The sequence below is a fragment of the Vollenhovia emeryi genome, unplaced genomic scaffold (genome assembly GCF_000949405.1).
Source record: "Vollenhovia emeryi isolate VEMERY1.0 unplaced genomic scaffold, V.emery_V1.0 DF939228.1, whole genome shotgun sequence".
NCBI lineage: Eukaryota > Metazoa > Arthropoda > Insecta > Hymenoptera > Formicidae > Vollenhovia > Vollenhovia emeryi.
In genome coordinates this window covers 265,032-285,946 of record NW_011967138.1, presented here as the reverse complement: position 1 = coordinate 285,946, position 20,915 = coordinate 265,032, and the positions used below count along the sequence as shown (strand labels likewise).

General features: G+C 37.5%; 7 protein-coding genes across 12 annotated transcripts; all 7 read left to right on the top strand.

Moving 5' to 3' along the window:
• Window positions 1-84: 84 nt before the first annotated feature.
• LOC105560504 lies at window positions 85-2,218 on the top strand. The gene is made up of 2 exons (XM_012009675.1): window positions 85-427; window positions 492-2,218. Exon 2 carries the CDS (start codon window positions 539-541, stop codon window positions 1,790-1,792), a length of 1,254 nt encoding a protein of 417 aa, XP_011865065.1. The 5' UTR covers window positions 85-427; window positions 492-538; the 3' UTR covers window positions 1,793-2,218.
• An 875-nt stretch (window positions 2,219-3,093) lies between these two features.
• Window positions 3,094-5,088, top strand: LOC105560506. Its single transcript, XM_012009676.1, has 2 exons — window positions 3,094-3,297; window positions 3,362-5,088. The coding sequence occupies exon 2, from the start codon at window positions 3,409-3,411 to the stop codon at window positions 4,663-4,665; it is 1,257 nt and encodes a 418-aa protein (XP_011865066.1). The 5' UTR covers window positions 3,094-3,297; window positions 3,362-3,408; the 3' UTR covers window positions 4,666-5,088.
• A 1,110-nt stretch (window positions 5,089-6,198) lies between these two features.
• On the top strand, window positions 6,199-9,077 carry LOC105560501. 4 transcript variants are annotated; one of them, XM_012009670.1, is made up of 3 exons: window positions 6,199-6,419; window positions 6,480-8,163; window positions 9,055-9,077. In XM_012009670.1, exons 1-2 carry the CDS (start codon window positions 6,340-6,342, stop codon window positions 7,684-7,686), a joined length of 1,287 nt encoding a protein of 428 aa, XP_011865060.1. In that variant the 5' UTR covers window positions 6,199-6,339; the 3' UTR covers window positions 7,687-8,163; window positions 9,055-9,077. The 4 variants fall into 4 exon arrangements, with proteins under 4 accessions (XP_011865060.1, XP_011865062.1, XP_011865059.1 ...); XM_012009672.1 differs by having other exon boundaries at window positions 6,199-6,754; window positions 7,076-8,163; XM_012009669.1 differs by having other exon boundaries at window positions 6,199-8,163.
• On the top strand, window positions 8,999-10,606 carry LOC105560503. The gene has a single exon (XM_012009674.1). It carries the CDS (start codon window positions 9,102-9,104, stop codon window positions 10,356-10,358), a length of 1,257 nt encoding a protein of 418 aa, XP_011865064.1. The 5' UTR covers window positions 8,999-9,101; the 3' UTR covers window positions 10,359-10,606.
• A 1,068-nt stretch (window positions 10,607-11,674) lies between these two features.
• On the top strand, window positions 11,675-13,304 carry LOC105560561. Its single transcript, XM_012009772.1, has one exon. It carries the CDS (start codon window positions 12,057-12,059, stop codon window positions 13,302-13,304), a length of 1,248 nt encoding a protein of 415 aa, XP_011865162.1. The 5' UTR covers window positions 11,675-12,056.
• On the top strand, window positions 13,297-17,012 carry LOC105560500. Of its 3 annotated transcripts, XM_012009666.1 has the most exons (3): window positions 14,645-14,703; window positions 15,030-15,150; window positions 15,250-17,012. In XM_012009666.1, exon 3 carries the CDS (start codon window positions 15,297-15,299, stop codon window positions 16,542-16,544), a length of 1,248 nt encoding a protein of 415 aa, XP_011865056.1. In that variant the 5' UTR covers window positions 14,645-14,703; window positions 15,030-15,150; window positions 15,250-15,296; the 3' UTR covers window positions 16,545-17,012. The 3 variants fall into 3 exon arrangements, with proteins under 3 accessions (XP_011865057.1, XP_011865056.1, XP_011865058.1); XM_012009667.1 differs by lacking the exons at window positions 14,645-14,703; window positions 15,030-15,150 and adding an exon at window positions 13,297-13,310; XM_012009668.1 differs by lacking the exons at window positions 14,645-14,703; window positions 15,030-15,150 and having other exon boundaries at window positions 15,253-15,334; window positions 15,405-17,012.
• A 1,687-nt stretch (window positions 17,013-18,699) lies between these two features.
• On the top strand, window positions 18,700-20,659 carry LOC105560499. Its single transcript, XM_012009665.1, has one exon. It carries the CDS (start codon window positions 18,776-18,778, stop codon window positions 20,021-20,023), a length of 1,248 nt encoding a protein of 415 aa, XP_011865055.1. The 5' UTR covers window positions 18,700-18,775; the 3' UTR covers window positions 20,024-20,659.
• Window positions 20,660-20,915: the final 256 nt, after the last annotated feature.

The following is a 20,915-nucleotide window of genomic DNA, read 5'->3' as shown; positions in this document are numbered from 1 at the left end:
TTGAACTACCCAGTGTGAAATGATTCATCGATCGATGTCGAAACGATGTCGAATCGACGTCAATTTGACGGTATCGATGTCGGTTCGACATCGTTTCGACATCGATCGACGAATCATTTCTCACTGGATATTTGAAGTTCTGGCACAGAAGTGATATATGTTATCTTAAGCACATATAAATTTCACAAAATATGTCGTAACATATCGTAGGCTATTTTATATTACTGTGACATAGAGAATATTTACATTTTATATATTAGGTACGTGACGAAAACTACAAACTTCCGGTATCCTCATAACACTTCGGAACACGTGTTCTTGAAAAGAGGGTTAAGAGCATGAGAAGAAAATTCCCGATTTACGCATGCGACACAAGGCACGACCACGAGATCAAAACATTCTACCGCTGCGCGTATTTATACTAATTGTAAGTAAACCTGACCGTTTATTTATGCATAGCCAGATAACACTTTGCGTGTACTTCTTTTTAGATCGCACGAAGCCACGTCGTATAATATAACGAGACCGGTCAGAAGTCATGGAATCAGAGACGAGTAATCAAGATTATATCAACTACAATGACTTTTTCAACGCTACCGTGTGCCACGTTTGCAAACGGTTCGGCGATGACGACTCTTTAAAGAGGTGCAGTCGCTGCAAGTTAGTCTTCTATTGCGGTAAGGAACATCAGAAGCAACACCGAAGGAAGCATAAATCGGTATGCAACGCTGTACTGGACGTGACGCAAACCAGCAACATAAAACAGGATGGTATAAGTTGGGCAGAGTGGTATACAAAGAAGTGGGACTACATTGAACTAGTGTCGGAGAAGTTAGGACGTCCGCTTGAGCTGTACGAGAACCAAATGTTCCTGTTTCCAAGGGAGTGCGTCGTTTGTTATAAACCGGACAGTCAGTCGCTGAAGAATTGTAGAGATTGTGCCGCCAGCTATTGTAAAGATCACATAGACGGTATTGAGCATAAGGAAATTTGCGGTACCCTGGGGTTATGTTTCCGTTTAAATCTACAGCGTATAAGTGAGAATTGCGAAGTGTATCACGATTACATTGCGTTTATTTCCAACGCGAATACGTTTGAGGACACGAAGGACTTTATAAAAACTTACGTGAATACACCGACTGACTCGGAATGGTCCTATGATTTCCTGGAAGCCGCGTATTCGCCGTTTATCACAGGTCCCTTAACTTTGTTTTATGCTATGCGATTATTAGATTATGTCCCAGAACGCGAAGATCTGGTAGTTCACGTTGTTGGCGCGAATAGCACAGAAGAAAGTTCCTTGGTAGGGTGGGGAGTCTTGCTGAATTTAATAAAAGTATCATCACTGACGATTGTAATGGTAGGGCCAGAATTGAAAAGTAAATCCTATGAGATGCCCGATTTCATGTTGCAGAAAGAATGTTCGTTTGAGTTTCACGCTTCGTTGTACGAGAACTATGTACGCAGCTCGTCGTTCGTGAAACCAGATATCGTCGTAGGTTTTGACGCGTTTATTCATGAGCATAAACTTGAATCCACTAAGGAAACGTGGGCGCCGTCCATACGGCTAATAGCGGAACAAAATTGTCCGTTCGTTTTAACGTGCAGGTATAATCAACAGGTTTTAGATGAGCAGGCTGAAAGAATTAATACCATCCTGAATAGAAAGATCAATTGTTTGTTCAGCGGAAAGAATCCATTTACTTGTTTAAGACCGAATAGAGTTGCCACAACACAGAAAGTGATGTATGCGAATAACTATGTAATTATCTACCAGAGTCTTTGTCCGTAACTAAATGTAATTCAAGCGACTAACAAACTGTCAGCTGTGTTGCCGAAGAACGCGTAGCACGCACAAAACGAAGGACATAAGTGAAATCTATCTAAACGTTTAATACACTCAACGGAAAACATGCAGAACATTTTTATGAACAGTCACCGTAAATCACGGTGCTTCTGCAAACAAAGAGATTTAGACCGGACAGCCCACAGGGAGCTTGCATATTCATCATCTAAAAATCCTAGGAATCATTTTTTTACACGTAGAATCATAGTATCATATACTAGTACTTCATAATGGATTATAAATATAATAGCTGACACGTGGATACAGTAATTTAGTAATAAGTAATATAATTCTGTGACAAAGACAAGATTTTGCGTCAATTGTTTGAAATGAAGTTTTATATTATGATAATAAATACTGGGCATGTACGAATTTAAGTGCTAATTATTTTTCTTCACCGATATTTCTGAAAATTCTGATGTCACTTGTGTGAGAGATGTATGAAACTATCTATGACCAAAACAATGGCAGTACCCGAGTGTCCCAGGCAATCTTGTATTCTCCCGTTCGTGTAAGTATCGTGTATTATTCACATAATACATTGCACACTATTTTCCTGAAATTTCCTGTTCAACATTGATTGTCATCGTTTCTGTATTTTCTGCTTTATTAAAAATGCCAGGTATGGTCAAGGAAAGGTTGTTAATTACCGTTGGCGATATTGAAGATCATTCTGATTAGTTGATTTATTATCATTTCTACAACGAAATTGTTAAGTTCTTTATTTTCCAAAATTTGTGTTGTATTACTGTTGGGGATTGGGGGATTGCAACTGAAGACATTTTAGGTAATATTACAATTACTGCAGGGGTATTATATAAAGTTCCTGTGGTGAAGAAACCATGGTACTTCGGAAAAATATTTCTTTTCAGAGATGTTAGCGCGCGGACATGTCAGCATGCGAATCTCCTCGTTGCTAAACAGCTTTCTTTTTCACTCTTGCTGTACAGAACTATTTAGTAGGACACAGCTTATAAGGATACAGAATTATACAGAGCATTTACAGAATATATGTCTCTTATATGGATAAATTCATCTCTATAGTCTCTCTGTTATAAAGAAAGGAATATATTGAAGAATTCTGCAGTTAGCAAGATGTATTTAATACACCCAATTGTATATACGAGAAATTTTTTCCACAGACTTATTGAACTATTTGCAGTTCTGGCACAGAAGTGAAGTTATTTTATGTATACATATAAATTTAAAAAAATATGTCGTAACATATCGTAGGCTATTTTATATTACTGTAACATAAAGAATATTTACATTTTATATATTAGGTAAGTGACGTAAAGTATAAACTTCCGGTATCCTTTATAATACTTCGGAACACGTGCTCTTGAAAAGAAGGTTAAAAGCACGAGAAGAAAATTCCCGATTTACGCATGCGCCACAAGGCACGACCACGAGATCAAAACATTCTACCGCTGCGCGTATTTATACTAATTGTAAGTAAACTTGACCGTTTATTTAAGTATAGCCAGATACCACTTTGCGTGTACTTCTCTGTAGATCGAACAAAGCCACGTCGTATAACATAACGAGACCGGTCAGAAGAAATGGAATCAGAGACGAGTAATCAAGATTATGTCAACTACAACGACTTTTTCAACGCTACCGTGTGCCACGTTTGCAAACGGTTCGGCGATGACGGCTCTTTGATGAGGTGCAGTGGCTGCAAGTTGATTTCCTATTGCTCTCCGGAACATCAGAAGCAACACCAAATGGAGCATGAATCGGTATGCAACGCTGTACTGGACGTGACGCAAACCAGCAACATAAAACAGTATGGTACAAGTTGGGTGGAGTTGTATACAAAGAAGTGGGACTACATTAAACTAGTGTCGGAGAAGTTAGGACGTCCCCTCGAGTTGTACGAGAACCAAATGTTCCTGTTTCCAAGGGAGTGCGTCGTTTGCTATAAACTGGACGGTCAGTCGCTGAAGAATTGTAGAGATTGTGCCGCCAGCTACTGTAAAGATCACATATACGGTATTGAGCATATGGAAATTTGCGGGCCCCTTGGGTTATGTTTTCGTTTAAATCTACAGCGTATAAGTGGGAATTGCAAAGTGGATCATGCTTACATTGCGTTTATTTCCAACACGAATACGTTTGAGAACACGAAGGACTTTATAAAAACTTACTTGAATACATCAACTGACTCGGAATGGTCCTGTGATCTCCTAGAAGCCGCACATTCGCCGTTTATCACAGGTCCCTTAACTTTGTTTTATGCTATGCGATTATTAGAGTATTTCCTAAAACGCAAAAATCTAGTAGTTCACGTTGTTGGCGCGAATAGTACAGAAACAGATACCTTAATAGGGTGGGGAGTTTTGCTGTATTTATTAAAATTATCATCACTGACGATTGTAATGGTAGGGCCAGAATTAAATTGTACATCCTATGCGTTGCCCGATTTCATATCGCAGCAGAAAAAATGTTCGTTTGAGTTTCACGATTCGTTGTACGAGAACTATGTACGCAGCTCGTCGTTCGTGAAACCAGATATCGTCGTAGGTTTTGACGCGTATATTCATCAGCATGAACTTGAATCCACTAAGGAAACGTGGGCGCCGTCCATACGGCTGATAGCGGAACAAAATTGTCCGTTCGTTTTAACGTGCAGGCATAATCAACAGGATTTAGATGACCAGGCTGAAAGAATTAATACCATCCTCAATAGGAAGACATATTGTTTGTTCAGCGGAAAGAATCCATTTACTTGTTTAAGACCGAATAGAGTTCCCACGACACAGAAAGTGATGTATGCGAATAACTATGTAATTGTCTACCAGAATCTTTGCCCGTAAGTAAATGTAGTTCAAGCGACTAACAAACTGTCGGCTGTGTTGCCGATAAACACGTAGCATGCCGGAAACGAAGGAAAGTAAAATCGATTTTAACGTTTAACACACACAACGGAAACATGTAGAATGTTTATATGAATAGTCAACGAAAATCGCGGCGTTTCTGCACGAAACAAAGAGATTTAGACCAGACGTTCCACAGGAAGCTTGCATATTCATAATCTCAAAATTTTAGGAATCATTTTTTACACATTGCATTGTGGTATATTATAATTAGTAGTTTGTAATGGATTATAGATATAACAACTGACACGAGGCGACGGTAACTTAGTCATAAGTACAATTATGTGACAAAGACGGAATTTTGCATCAATTGTTTGCAATAAAGTTTTGTATTTTCATAATAAATATTGGGCATGTACGAATTTAAATGATAATTATTTCTCTTCACCAATAGCTCTAAAAATTTTTATCGCACGCATGACAGCTGTGTGGAACTATGTATGTCTATGACCAAAAAATAGCAGTGCCTGAGTGTCCCAGGCAGTCCTGTATCCTGACGTTCATGTAAGTATCGTGCATTATTAACAGACTATTACACATTGCACACTATTTTCCAGAAATTTCTTGGCCCACATTTGTTGTCATTTTTACAACGAAATTGTTAAGTACTTCCTTTTCGAAACTTTGTGCTACATAACTAGTCTTTAGGGATTGCAGTCAAAGACACTCTAGATAATATTTCAGTTACTGCAGTGGTATTATGAAGTCAAAAGTATTTTTTTTAGAAATGTCTTCGCGCGGACGTGACAGTATTGAATTTCCTAGTTACTAAATATCAGCTTCCGTTTCCTGACTTTTTTGTGTCTGACTTGAAAGTATTCTTCAGTTAGAAAGATGTCTTGCAATATTTAATGCACCCATTATATGTACAAGGAATTTTTGCACTCGATGATTGAACTATTTGTATTTATTGCACAAGAGTCATACACAGTGGGAAATGATTCGTTGATCGATGTTGAAACGATGTCGAATCCATGTCAATTTGTCGTTGTCGATGTCGAATCGATATCGTCGCGACATCGATCGATGAATCATTTCTCACTGGGTATGATCTTAAAAAACGAATAAATTTGAAACAATATGTTTCAACATATTGTCGTAGGCTATTTCATATTATTGTAACATTAAGGATATTTACATTTTATATATTGTGTACGTGACGAAAAGCTACAAACTCTCGGTATCCTTAGAACACTTCGAAACACGTACCCTTGGAAAGAGGGCCCAGTCAGAAATTACTCGTCGATCGACGTCGAAACGATGTCGAATCGACGTCAATATGGCGGTTTCGATGTCGACGCGACATCGTTTCGACGTCGATCGACGAGTTATTTCTGGCTGGGGGATAACCCAGTGAGAAATGATTCGTCGATCGATGTCGAAACGATATCGAATCGACATCGATCGACGAATAATTTCTCACTAGGAAAGGCATGAGAAGAAAATTACCGATTTACGCATGCGCCACAAGACATGATCTACAAAATCAAAACATTCTTCCAGTGCACGTCTATACTATTAGAATCTGACTGTTTCTTCAGACAGCACTTTGCGTGTACTTCTCTTCACATCGAAGAATACCTTGCCGAGAAGTAACGAGCCTGGTCAGAAGACATGGAATCAAAGACGCGTGAACAAGCTCAACTCGATTATAACCAGTTCTTCTACGCTAACGTGTGCCACGTTTGCAAACGGTTCGATGATAGCGGTTTTTTAAAAAAGTGCAGTGGCTGCAAGTTGATCTTCTATTGCAGCCAGGCACATCAGAAGCAACACCGAGAGCAGCACAAATCGCTATGCAACGCCGTAATTAAAGTTGGACGAACCTACAGCTTAAAAAGATGTTCTGAAACACCGGCGGAGTGGCTTACTATGAAGACGGACTTCATGCGTCTAGTGTCAGAGACGTTAGGCCGTCCCCTTCACACATACGAAAGGCACATGTTCACGTTTCTAAAGGAGTGCGGCATCTGCTATGAACGGGATGAGCGGAAGCTGATGGAATGTAGGACTTGTGTCTCCAGCTACTGTAAATTTCACATAGACAGTAATCACCATGAGTATATCTGCAAAGATCTTGGATTATGTTATCGTGTATATCTACACCGTATAAATGAGAACCGTTTTGCAATTACGGATAACTTTGCACTTGTTTCCAACACGAATACGTTTGAAATGAAGGACTTTATAAAAACTAACATATATATACAGACTCGCACGGTAATGCCCTACGATATCCTGGAAGCCGTATATTCCCCGTATGTCACGTGTCCCTTAACGTTGTTTCATGCTATGCGATTATTAGACTATGTCCCAGCAAACTCAAAAATTCTAGTCGTTCATGTTGTAGGCCCGAGTACGTTAGAAGAAAATACTTTAGCAGGGTGGGGAGTCTTGCTACGTTTACTAAAAATATCGTCTCTGATAATTGTAATGGTAGGGCCGGAATTAAAACTGGAATACTATGAGTTGCCCGACTGGATGTTGCATGAGAATGTATGTATATTTGAGTTTCACAAGACGTTGTACGAGGACTACGTACGCAGCACGGCGTTCCTAAAACCGGATTTCGTTGTAGGATTTAATGCGCATATTGACGAACGTAATCTTGGGACTCCTGAAGAAACGTGGGCGTCATGCATACGTATCATAGCGAATCTAAAGTGTCCGTTCGTTGTAACGTGTAGGTACACATGTGAATATTTGGAAAACGAAGTTGAAAGAATTAACACCATCCTAAATAGAAAGATACACTATAAGTATAAAGGAAAGAATCCATTTGCTTGTTTACAACCGATTAGAGTTCCTCTACCGCAGAAAGTGATGTATACGAATCAATATGTAATTATCTACAGGAGTCTTTGTGAGAAACTAAATGTAATTCAACGATTAATGACTAACAAACTGTGGACTGCGTTGACGGAAAACATGTATCACGCCGGAAACGAAGGACATAAGTGAAATCGATTTTAACGTTTAAGACACACAACGGAAAACATGTAGAATGTTCATATGAATAGTCTACGAAAATCGCGGCGTTTCTGCACGAAACAAAGTGATCTAGACCAGACATTCCACAGGGAACTGGCATATTCATAATCTCAAAATTTTGGGAATCATTTTTTACACATTGCATTGTCGTATATTAGTAGTTTGTAATGGATTATATATATAACAACTCACACGAGGCGACAGTAATTTAGTAATAAGTACAATTCTGTGACAAAGACAAGATTTTGCATCAATTGTTTGAAATAAAGTTTTATATCATCATAATAAATATTGGGTATGTACGAATTTATGTGATAATTTTTTTCACCGATAGCTCTGAAAATTCTTGTGTCACACGCGTGACAACTGTATGGAACTATTGTATATCTATGACCAGGAAATGGCAGTACCAGAGTGTTCCAGACACACCTGTATCCTGACTTTTATGTAAGTATCGTGTATTATTCACACAGAATTACGCAATTACACTACTTTAAAGCAAATTCTTGGCCAACATTTATTGTCATTTTTACAACGAAATGGTTAAGTTCTTCATTTTCGAAACTTTGTATTACATCACTATTCTTTAGGGATTGCGACTAAAGACATTTTAGATATTTCAGTTACTGCAAGGGTATTTTATAAAATCAAGACGTCTGCTAAAAAAGTATAGTATTTCGGAAAAATATATTTTTTCAATAATGTTAGCGGGCGGACGTGTCAGCATTGAATCTTCTAGTTCCTAAACAGCTTTTATTTTCACTTGTTCTCTCTTGCTGTACAGTACTACTTGGTAGGACACAGCTTATATGGATACAGCGTTGCAATGCATCTACGGAATATACGTCTCTTATATTATATTAATAAATTCATGTCTATATTATCTCTGTTATAAAGAAAGGAATATACATTGAAGAATGTATTCTGCCGTTCGCAAGATGTATTTAATGCACCCAATTGTATGTACTAGAAATTTGTTGCACAGACTTATTGTACTATTTATGGCACAGGACTTATGTTATCTTAAAAAACATACAAATTTCAAAATATATGCCGTAACATATTATCGTAGGGTATTTCAAATTACTGTAACGTAAAGAATATTTACATTTTATATATTATGCACGTGATGTAAACTACAATCTTTCGGTAGCCTCATAACACTTCGGAACAGGTGCTCTTGAAAAGAGGGTTAAAAGCGCGAAAAGAAAATTCCCGATTTACGCATGCGCCACAAGGCACGATCTACGAAATCCAAATATTCTACCAATGCGCGTCTTCATACTATGTAAATCTGACCGTTTACTCAGCCAACACTTTGCGTATACTTCTTCTTAGATCGAAGGAGACCTTGTTGAATAATATAACGAGACTGACAAAAAGACATGGAATCGAAAACGAGTAATCAAGATCATATCGAGTACAATGAGTTCTTCTACGCTACCGTGTGCCACGTTTGCAAACGGTTTGGTGATGACGTCCCTTTAAAGAGGTGCAGTGGCTGCAAGTTGATCTCCTATTGCAGCAAGGAACATCAGAAGCAACACTGGAAGCAGCACAAATCGTTATGCAACACCGTACTGAACGCGACGCGAACCCGCAACATAAACGAGTACTGTGGAACAGCTTTGGAGTGGTATAATGAGAAGACGAGCTATATGCAGCTAGTGTCAGCGAAATTAAGACGTCCCCTTCAGATGTATGAAAGCGATATGTTCATGCATCCAAAGGAGTGCGTCGTCTGCTATGAAGTGAACGGTCATCTGCTGAAGGATTGTAAGGATTGTGCCGCCTACTACTGTAAAGATCACATAGACGATATTGAACATAAAAATATCTGCGTGGCCCTGGGGTTAGATTATCGTATACGCCTACAGCGTATGATTGGCAAGAGCTTTCTGGACCTGAATTACGTGGCATATGTATCCAAGGCGGATACGTTTGAGAACATGAAGGAATTTATAAAAACTTACCCGAATATACAGAGTCATTCGGAATTGTCCTGTGATATCCAGGAAGCCGTACATTCGCAGTATGTCACACAGCCCTTAACGTTGTTTAATGCCATGCAATTATTAGAGTATGTTCCAGATCGGAAAGATCTAGTCATTCATGTTGTAGGCGCGAATAAGGTAGAAGAAACTACTCTAGCAGGGTGGGGAGTCTTGCTAAATTTAATAAATATATCATCGCTGATGATTGTAATGGTAGGGCCAGAATTAAATTGTAAATCCTATACGTTGCCCGACGGTTTGTTTCCGCAAAAAGAATGTTCGTTTGAGTTTCACGATTCGCTGTACGAGAACTACGCATACAGCTCGTCGTTCGTGAAACCGGATATAATTATAGGATTTAATGCGTGTATTCAAGAGTATAAATTTAGGTCCCCTGAAGACACGTGGACGGCAGCGATACGTCTCATAGCGAAAAAAAACTGTCCGTTCATTTTAACGTGCGATTACACGCAAGAGCATGTCGAATACGAGGCAGAAAGAATTAACACCATCCTAAATAGGCAGATAGATTGTTTGTACAGCGGAAAGAATCCATTTACAAGTTTACGACCTTATAGAGTTGCCATGTCACAAAAAGTGTCCTATGCTAATCACTACGTAATTATCTACAAGAGTCTTTGTCGGTAACTAAATGTAATTCGAGCAACTGACGAACTATCGGCTGTGTTGCCGAAGAACATGTAGCACGCGCGAAATGACGGACACAAGTGAAATTTAGCTAAACGTTTTACACACCCAACCTGAAAATGTAGAAAATTTGTACGAACAGTCAACGTAAATCGCTGCGTTTCTGCACAAGAGAAACAAAGAGATTTATGCCCGATTTCTTCACATCCGGTTATGTTGCGGTTAAAGTTAACCAGGAGATAAACTACCAGATCCATGCACGTGATTGGCTAAAACTTGAAATTAACCTCCGGATAATTTTATCGGGAAGTGAAAAAATCGGCCATTAGACTTGACATTCCACAGGGAGCTCGTATATTTATAATCTAAAAATTCTAGGGATCCTTGTTTACACATATAATCGGATTGTCCTATATTAGTAGTTCATAATAGATTATAAATATAATAGCTGACACGTGGATGCAGTAATTTAGTAGTAAGTTAATACAATTCTGTGACAAAGAAAAGCCTTTTCGTTAACAATTTGTAATAGTTTTATATGTTTGTAATAAACACACATCGAGCAGGTACATACGAAGCAGTAATTATTTCTCTTCTCCACCGATATCTTTGAAATTTCTCATGTCACACGCGTAATAGCTGCCTGGAGGAGTCGACGACCCAGTGGCAGTGACCGAGTGAGTATCCTTGGCAACATAGTTTCCTGAAGTTTGTGCAAGTATCGTGTATTCACATAAGTACTCGTTGCCAGTATATTGCACAGCGGTTGCAAGAATGTTCTTGGAATTACTTGGCCATCTTACATGGCTATTTTTACAACAAAATTATTAAGTTCTTTATTTTATAAAATTTGTAAGCGTGTCATTTCTGTTCTTTGGGGATAACATCTAAAAATGCTTTAGGTATATTTCGTTTACTGGGCCATTTACACTGCATCTGGAAAAGAAGCATAGTATTTCGGAAAAGTGTTACTTTGCCGAAATATTTTTGGGCGAGTCAGCCTGTCGGCATAGAATCTCCTAGATATTGTAATAAATAATTTTCTTTGTGTCACCTTTCCTCTCCTGTTTTACAGTACTACATGGCAGGACATAGCTTATAAAGATGCAGCGTTACAACTAACTATTTATAAAATATCCCTTGTATTATGTACACACACGTGTATTAATAAATTCATCTCTGTTAAAATGGAAGAAAAATACATAGAAGAATTATATATTCTGCAGGTAGAAAGTTGTATTTAATGTTTTCACTTGTTCACATATGTATAAAAGGAACGTTTCGAACGCAATTGTTAAAGAATTATTATTTATATCACAGGAGTTATATTATCTTAAAAACAATATCAAATTGACAAAAAAAATATTGGTATGTCATATTATCGTAAACGATATTATATTATTGTATCATTAAAAATGCGACTTGGAAATTTTATATGTAGCATACGTGACGTTATCTATACACTTTCAATATCTTCATAGTACACTTCGGAACGTTCCATTGGAAACAGGTCTAAAACACGAAATGAAAATGACTGCTTTACGCGTGCGCCAGAAGGCACCTACAAGATCAAAACATTCTAGCACTGTACATACTTAAAAGGTGTGACTGTTTCTCTGGATTACACGTTGTGGTTACTTGTCTTTAGATTGCCGAATATTTTGGCGTATAATATAATAAAGAGACCAGGCAGAAATCATGGAACCTGAAACAAGAAATCAAGATCATATCGCCTATAACAACTTCTTCTACGCTACCATGTGTCACGTTTGCAAACGGTTTGGCGACGACGTTCCTTTAACGAGGTGCAGTGGCTGCAAGTTGATCTCCTACTGTAGTCCGGAGCATCATCAGCAACACTGGGAGCAACACAAATCGTTATGCAACGCCGTACAGGACGTGATGCCAACCTGCAGCATGGAAAACCGTGGTTCAACTTTCTTGGAGAGGGCACAGACGAAGCTCACTGTTGTACAGCTAGTGGAAACGAAGCTGGGACGGAGACTGTTGGGCTACGAGGAACAAATGTTTGTATATCCAAAGGAATGCGTCATCTGCAATGAACTGGACGGTCAGTCGCTGAAGGACTGTCGAGATTGCGCTGCCAGCCACTGTAAAGATCACATAAACGGTACTGAGCATAAGGATATCTGCGGGCCGCTGGGTCTATGTTATCGTTTACATGTATCACATTCAAGCGTGAGCAAAAAACTAGAGGTGCGATTTTGTGCACATACTGCGAAATCGGATACGTGTCAAGACATGCACGAGTTTATAGCCACTTACGTGGATCTTACCGTTCACCAGGAAGTATCGTCCGATTTATTGAAGCTCGAGTACTCGCAGTATCTCTTTCGTCCCTTAACGTTGTTTCATGCTATGCGAATATTAAAATATGTCCCAGAACGCCAAGATTTAATCATTCATGTTGTAAACTCGACTCAGTTAGATGTGGCCCACTTCACAGGATGGAATATGTTAATCATGCTGAAGTTGATAGAGGTAACATCACTGAAGATTATAATGATAGGGGCAGATATCGAATGTAGATTCCACGCGTTACTCGAGTCTGAGCAGCAAAAGAAAGAATGTTCGTTTGAGTTTCACAATATGTCGTACGTGAGCTACGTAGGCAGCTCGTCGTTCGTGAAACCGGACCTGGTGGTAGGATTTGACTCAGGCGTTGAAATGAATACACGTGTATCAAGTGAGGAAACGTGGATACAGCTGATAGCGAAACAAAATTGTCCGTTCGTTTTAACGAGTTATACGCAGAAAGATTTAGAGACCGAGATAGAAATAATAAACACCATTCTGGATAGAAAGGTGAAATATCACTATAATGGAGAGAATCCATTTGCTAGTTTCAGGCCGTATAGAGCTCCCAGTCCGAAAGTGGTTTATTCGGGTCGATGTCTAGTTGTGTACAAGAGTCTCTGTACGTAACTAAGCGTAAGTTAAGCAACTGACACAAACTACCCAGATACAAAATGCATGTCTGAAAGACAATGTTAGGATGTCTTTAAACAGTTTTTAAATTATCTTTGAAAGATGTATGTTTAAAAGATGCTCTTTAAAGACGTCTTTCCCAGTGAGAAATGATTCGTCGATCGACGTCGAAACCACGTCGAATCGACATCGACACCGTCGAATTGACGTCGATTCGACATCATTTCGATGTCGATCGACGAATCATTTCTCACTGGGTTATTGTCGTTTTTTAGGCACGCATGATGTCTGGGTAAATGCGCTGTGTCTGATAGCCAAAAACATATAGCACGCGCGAAACGAAGAACACGAGTTAAATCAAACTTGACTTTTAATAGACGTAACGGGATATGTGTAGCAAATTTGTATGACCAGTCACCGTAATTAAATTGCGACATTTCGTCACGAATCAAAAGGTGTATATTCCGTTTCACGATGCGCATGTTGCATAATTTATCCCGGCTTATGTAACATTTAGTGAATAGCAAGTATAAATGGCAAAAATAGCAAGTATTACATTATGAACAGCATGCATGAAACGGAACGCACCTACAGAGACTTGGACCTGACATTCCACGGGAAGTTTACGTATTTATAATCTAAAAAACTTTAGAGATTATTTTTTATCTACACACTGAGGAAAATATCCTGGCTTATCTAATCGGATAATGAACTACATGTTAACGAACGGATATATTAAATTTAATTGTACTCGTATATCCGATAAAAAACCATAAACGGTTTTTCGATGAAATTTCATCGGTAACCGCAATTTCATTGGATAAATTTCATCGAATATGTTCATCATTTAATCAGAAAACTTAATTAGAAAGTAGATGTTTTTTTTTCTATCGAAAACACTACTTAGTTGATTTATCCAATGAAAATTGTACTCAGTATATAATTGAATTGTCCTGTATTAGTAGTGTTTAATGAATTATGAATATAATTATAGTTGACACGTGGATGCAGAAATTTAGTAACATCATGACAATAATTTAGTAAATACAATTGTGTATAATAACGACAAGACTTCGTGAATTGTTTGTTATAACGTTTTATACCTTTGTAATAAATCCTAGCATATACGAGATGGTAATAATTCAATTCTTTTGTTCATCGATATCTCCGCAATTTCCTATATCACGCGCGCTGCCTGGGACAGTCGGCGATAAATAATGATCAAAACAATAACAGAGACTGATTGTGAGTATGAATATTTCTTGGGGATGGCATCTAAAGATGTTTTGGTGAACAGTTTTCTTTTCTTTCTGCTTCTCTCTCTCTCTCTCTCTCTTATTCTACAGTATAATACTTGTGCTCTACAGTGCTACATGGCAGGACATAGCTTAGAAAGGTACAACTAACATTTTACCGAATATATATCCCTTATATATGATATAATAATAAATTCATCGCTAGAGCATCTCCGTTAACTGGGGATAAAAATTAATTAAATAAAATATGCAACAATTAGAAGGAAAGTTGTAATAAATACTCCTACTTGTATGACAAGGAATGTTTTACACGCAGTTATGAAACTGTTCTAATTATTTATATCACAAGAGCTGGTTTATATTAAAAAACATAAAATTGACAAAAATATATTGTTATGTCATATTATCGTAATCTAAATCACATTATTGTAACATTCAAAAAGCGACTTTGATATTTTACTTGTAGCATACGTGACGTTATCTATAGACTCTCGATGATTTCATAATACACTTCGGGACGTGCCATTCGAAAGAGGGTTAATAGTGTAGGGAAAAAATCACCGATACATATACGTGCGCCACAAAGGGTAACCTGCGAAATCAAAACACTCCAATATTGTGCATATTTATAATAAGTGAACTTGACCTTTTTATCTGGATTACACGTTGTGGTTACTTGTCTTTAGATTGCACGAGACTTTGTCGAACGGTATAACCAGATCAGCCAGAAGTTATGGAAATTGAGACTGAGGAATATTACCATCATACTGCGTATAACACCTTTTTCTACGCTACTGTATGTCACGTTTGTAAAAAGTTTAGTGGCTATGTCTCTTTAAAGAGATGCAGTGGCTGCAAGTTAATCAGCTATTGTGGTCCGGAGCATCAGGCGCAACATTGGGAGCAGCACGAATCGTTCTGCAACGCCGTACAAGCCGTGTTGCAAACCTGCAGCATGGAAAGTAGTGGTACAACTTGGGAGGAGTGGAAACGGAACAAGTTACTTTTCGGACGGAAAGTGGAAACGAAGCTGGGACGGAGGTTGGAGATATATGAGAAACAGATGTTTCTGTTTCCAGAGGAGTGCGCCGTCTGCACTAAACTGGACGATCAGAATCTGACAGATTGTGAATTTTGTGCTGCCAGCTACTGTGAATATCACATAGATAGTATACAGCATAAGGAGATGTGCGAGCCGCTGGCAAAGTGTTATGATATAAATTTAATACTTTTCACGAAGAATAACGAACTGATTCTGTGTTACTTTCCGAAAACTGCTACGTTTCAGGACATGGACGGGTTTATAGACACTTACGTGTATCTTGACGTTTACCCTGAATTTTATGTGCCCGCTCTCGTAAAGTTAGTGTACTCGCAGCATCTCTTTCGTCCCTTAACATTACTTCATGCGATGCGATTATTAAATTATGCCCCAGAACGGAAAGATTTAATTATTCATGTTGTAAACGCGACACAGTCAGATGTGGATAGCTTCACAGCATGGAATGTGCTAATCATGCTGAAGTTGATAGATGTATCATCATTAATGATTGTAATGATAGGGCCAGAGTTCACACGTAGATCCCATGCGTTACCTGAGTCTCAGGGGCAAAATAAAGAATGTTCGTTTGAATTTCACGTTATGTCGTACGAGAACTACGTAAACAGCTCGTCGTTCGTAAAACCGGACCTGGTCGTAGGATTTATCTCGCATATTAAAATGCGTACACTTAAATCGTGTAACATGTGGGAATTGTCGGTACGGCTGATAGCGAAACAAAATTGTCCGTTCGTTTTCACAACTTGCATGCAAGAGTGTTTAGATGTCAAGGCAGAAGCCATAAACACCATTCAGAAGAGAAAGGTAGACTACATCTATAAAGGAAACAATCCATTTGCTAGTCTCAGACCGCATAGATATCTCGGGCCGCAGAAAGTGTTTTATATGGGTCAATATCTAGTTGTGTATAAGAATTTGTGACCGTAATTAAGCGTAATTTAAGCGATTGATACAAACTATCCAGATACCAAACGTATGTCTAGAAGAAAATTGTTAGATATTTTTATGTTGTTTTTCAGTTGTCTCTTAGACGTATGTGTCTAAATGATATCTGTTAAGGACGTCTTTATGATGCTTTTAGGCACGTTTGCTCTCTGGGTAAATGCGGTGTGTTTGATAGACAAGAGAAAAAGATACGACGCATTATACAAACGACACGAGTTAAATCAAACTTAACTTTTAATAGACGTAACGGGAAATGTATAGCAAATTTGTATGAACAGTCACCGTAAATTGTGACGTTTCTTCACGAAACAAAAGGTGCATTCCGTTTCACGATGCGCATGTTGCATAATTTATCCCGCCATGGTAAAAAATTTATTCATTATTAGTTCCTACTTGCCAGTATAATACTAAAATTTGGAATTGTAATAATTATTAATTATTATTATTATTAAAATAATTATTATTTGATATAAAATTTATTTGATATTCGGTAACATAACGAAGATAAATGTATTATTCACAGCACGCATGAAATGGAACGCACCTACAGAGACTTAGACCTGATATTTCACGGAAAGCTTATATATTTATAATTTAAAAAGCTTTAGAGATAAGTTTCTGTTCATATACTTAGAAAAATATCCGTCTTATCTAAACAGACAATCAATTCCATATTAACAAACAGATATATTCCATTAAAGTTTCCAGTAAAATTTATTCGATGACCAATATAATTAGTAAAATATATTTAATTAAATTTCATAGGTAACTGTAATTTTATTGCAAAAATTTCATTGAATATATTCTTAATTTAATTGGAAAACTGACTCAGAAAAACCGATGGTTAATTTGACATAGGAATCACTTCTTAATTGATTTATTAATCGATTTATCTAATAAAAATTGTACCCATTGTTAGTGTAGAATTGAATTGTCCAGTATTAATAGTGCATATGAATTATAGAGTAGCTGAATGCAGTAATTTAGTAACAACATGACAATAATTTAGTAAGTACAATTTTGTAATAACAACAAACCGTTCATAAATTGTTTGTAATTGACATTTGTATGTTTGTAATAAATTCAAATCGAGCATGTACGAAATAGTAATAATTCAATACTCTTCTTCATCGGTATCTTCGAAATTTTCGATACCACGCGCGTGATAACTGCCTGGGATAGTCGACGATCAAAACGATGACAGCGACTGAGTGTGAATATTCCTTGCAGTACAATTTATCCTACTGTTCACGTAAGTATGGCGTATTCATGCCGTTATACAGTATTCTTAAAATTTGTAAGCCAACCTTGATTGCCATTTTTTCAACGAAATTGTTAATTTCTTCAGTTACTAAAATACGTAAGTGTCTCCTTCCTCTTTTTTTGGGGGGGAATTGCATCAAAAATATGTTAAGTAATATTTCGATTAATTGGCTATTATGACGTCATTGCGTCTGGTAACAAAAACGTATTTCAAAGAAATCTTTCTCTTTGAAAATATTGAGGCGGGTCAACATGAAATATCCTAGTTACTAAACAGTTTTCTTTTGTTTCTCGCTTGCTCTCTTACTCTACAGTAATACTTGTGCTGTATACAGTACTACATGGTAGGGCATAGCTTACAATTAGGAAGGTACGGCGTTACTGCTGGAATTTTACAGAAGATATATCCCTTACATCATATTAATGAATTCATCGCTAGAGCATCACCGTTAAATAGGGACAAAAATTAATGAAATAAAGTATACAACAATAGAAGAAACAGCAAGAAGGGACAGCAACTGTGAAACTGTTATAACTATTTATATCATAGGAGTTAAGTTATTTTAAAAAATATATAAGTGACAAATATTGTTATGTCATATTATAATAAACTAAATCATATTATTGTAATATTGGAAATGCAACTTTGACGTTTTATATGTTTTATACTCGTATGTTGCATATGTGACGTTACCTGTAAACTTTCGATGATTTCATAGTACACTTTGGACCGTGCTCATTAGAAAGAGGACCAAAAGTACTAGAAGAAAATTACCGATTTGCGTATGCGCCACAAGGCACGACCTACGAAATGACAACATTCCATCTCTGTGCGTATTCAAAATAAGTGACCTGGACTATTTATCTGGATTACACGTTGTGGTTACTTGTTTTTAGTTTGCAAGAGACTTTGTCGAACGGTATAACCAGATCAGCCAAAAGTCATGGAATCTGAAACGGAAAATCAAGATCATACTGCCTATAACAATTTCTTCTACGCTACCGTGTGTCACGTTTGCAAGCGGTTTAATGGCGACGTCCTTTTGATGAGGTGCAGTGGTTGCTTCTTGATTTCCTATTGCAGTGTGGAACATCAGATGCAACACAGGGAGCAGCACGAATTGTTATGCAACGTTGCAACGGACTTATTTCAACCCTTCTATACGGAAAGTTGTGATACACCATTGCTGGAGTGGGAAGAGAAGCTATCTTTTAAACGGCAAGTGCGAATGAGGATGGGACGGAGGTTGGAGATATATGAGAAACAGATGATTATGTTTCCAAGGGAGTGCATCGTCTGCAATAAACCGGACAGTCTATCGCTGATAGATTGTCGAGATTGCGCTGCCAGCTTCTGTGAAGATCACATAGATAGTATTCAACATAAGGATATATGTGGGCCGCTGGGATTGTGCTTTAAGTTAAATTTATCACTTTTTAACGTGAAGAGCGAACTGACTCTGTGTTACTTTGAGAGAACGAGTACGTTTCAGGACATGAATGGGTTTATAGATACTTGCGTGAATCTTAACGCCCATCCTGATATAGCGTTCGATTTCTTAAAATACGAGTACTCGCAGCATCTCTTTCGTCCCCTGACGTTGTTTCATGCTATGCGATTATTAGATTATTCCCCAAAACGCAAAGATTTAATTATTCATGTTGTAAATGCGACTCAGGCAGATGTGGATCTCTGCGCAGCATGGAATATGCTAATCATGCTGAAATTGATAGATGTATCATCATTGATAATTGTAATGATAGGGCCAGAGTTCGAATGTAGATCCCATGCGTTACCCGAGTCTGAGCGGCAAGAGAAAGAATGTTTGTTTGAGTTTCACGTTATGACATACTATGACTACACGCAGAGCCCGTCGTTCGTGATACCGAACCTGGTCATCGGATTTGACTCGCATATTAAACCGGTTCTACTTAAATCATGTGAGGAAATCTGGGCACTGACCATACCGTGCATAGCGTTAATAAAATGTCCTTTTGTTTTAACGAGTTGCACGCAAGAGTATTTAGATGTCGAGACACAAACCATAAACATCCTTCGGGAGAAGAACTTGGACTACATCTATAAAGGCAAGAATCCATTTGCTAGTCTCAGACCGCATAGAGGTATCGGATCGCAGAAAGTGTTTTATATGAGTCAATATCTAGTTGTTTATAAGAATTTGTGGGGATAATTAGGCGTCTTTTAAGCGACTGACACAAATTATCCAGATACCAAACGTATGTCTAGAAGAAAATTGTTAGATATTTTTATGTTGTTTTTCAGTTGTCTCTTAGACGTTTGTGTCTAAATGATATCTGTTAAGGACGTCTTTATGATGCTTTTAGGCACGTTTGCTGTCTGGGTAAATGCGCTGTGTTTGATAGCCAAGAAGACAAAGTGCAACGCGATAAACAAAAGACACGAGTTAAATCGAACTTAACTTTTAATAGACGAAACAGGAAATGTATGTAAGTTTATAAGTAAATTTGTAAGTACATGTAACCGTACATTGCGACGTTTCTTCTCGAAACAAAAGGTGCATTGCATTTCATGCACATCTTGCATAATTTATCCTAGTTTATTTAACATTTAGTAAATAACAAGGATACATGATATATTATTCATATCACGCATGAAATGGAACGCACCTACAGAGACTTAGACCCGATATTCCACGGAAAACTTATATATTTATAATCTAAACAGATTTAGAGATTATTTTCTATGACACGTTTATGCAGTAATTTAGTAATATCATGACAATAATTTATTAAATACAATTCTGTAATAATGACAAGACTTTTCCAAAATTGCTTGTAATAAAGATTTATATATTTTAATTGTAATAAACATTTGTAATAAAGATTGTAATATAGATTTATATGTTTTATAATAAATACAAATTGAGCATGTACGAAATAGTAATAATTAAATTCTTTTCTTCATCGGTATCTCCGAAATGTCCGGTATCAGCACGCGACAGCTGCCTAGATCAGTGGACGACAAAAAAATGACAGTGACCGAGTATGAATATCCCTGGAAATACAGTTTTCCCTACCGTTTACGTAGTATCGACCCCTATT

Bases quoted from the DNA above. Each gene is read 5' to 3' on its own strand.
- LOC105560504 (XM_012009675.1), top strand. From the start codon at position 539: ATGGAATCAGAGACGAGTAATCAAGATTATATCAACTACAATGACTTT.
- LOC105560506 (XM_012009676.1), top strand. From the start codon at position 3,409: ATGGAATCAGAGACGAGTAATCAAGATTATGTCAACTACAACGACTTT.
- LOC105560501 (XM_012009669.1), top strand. From the start codon at position 6,340: ATGGAATCAAAGACGCGTGAACAAGCTCAACTCGATTATAACCAGTTC.
- LOC105560503 (XM_012009674.1), top strand. From the start codon at position 9,102: ATGGAATCGAAAACGAGTAATCAAGATCATATCGAGTACAATGAGTTC.
- LOC105560561 (XM_012009772.1), top strand. From the start codon at position 12,057: ATGGAACCTGAAACAAGAAATCAAGATCATATCGCCTATAACAACTTC.
- LOC105560500 (XM_012009667.1), top strand. From the start codon at position 15,297: ATGGAAATTGAGACTGAGGAATATTACCATCATACTGCGTATAACACC.
- LOC105560499 (XM_012009665.1), top strand. From the start codon at position 18,776: ATGGAATCTGAAACGGAAAATCAAGATCATACTGCCTATAACAATTTC.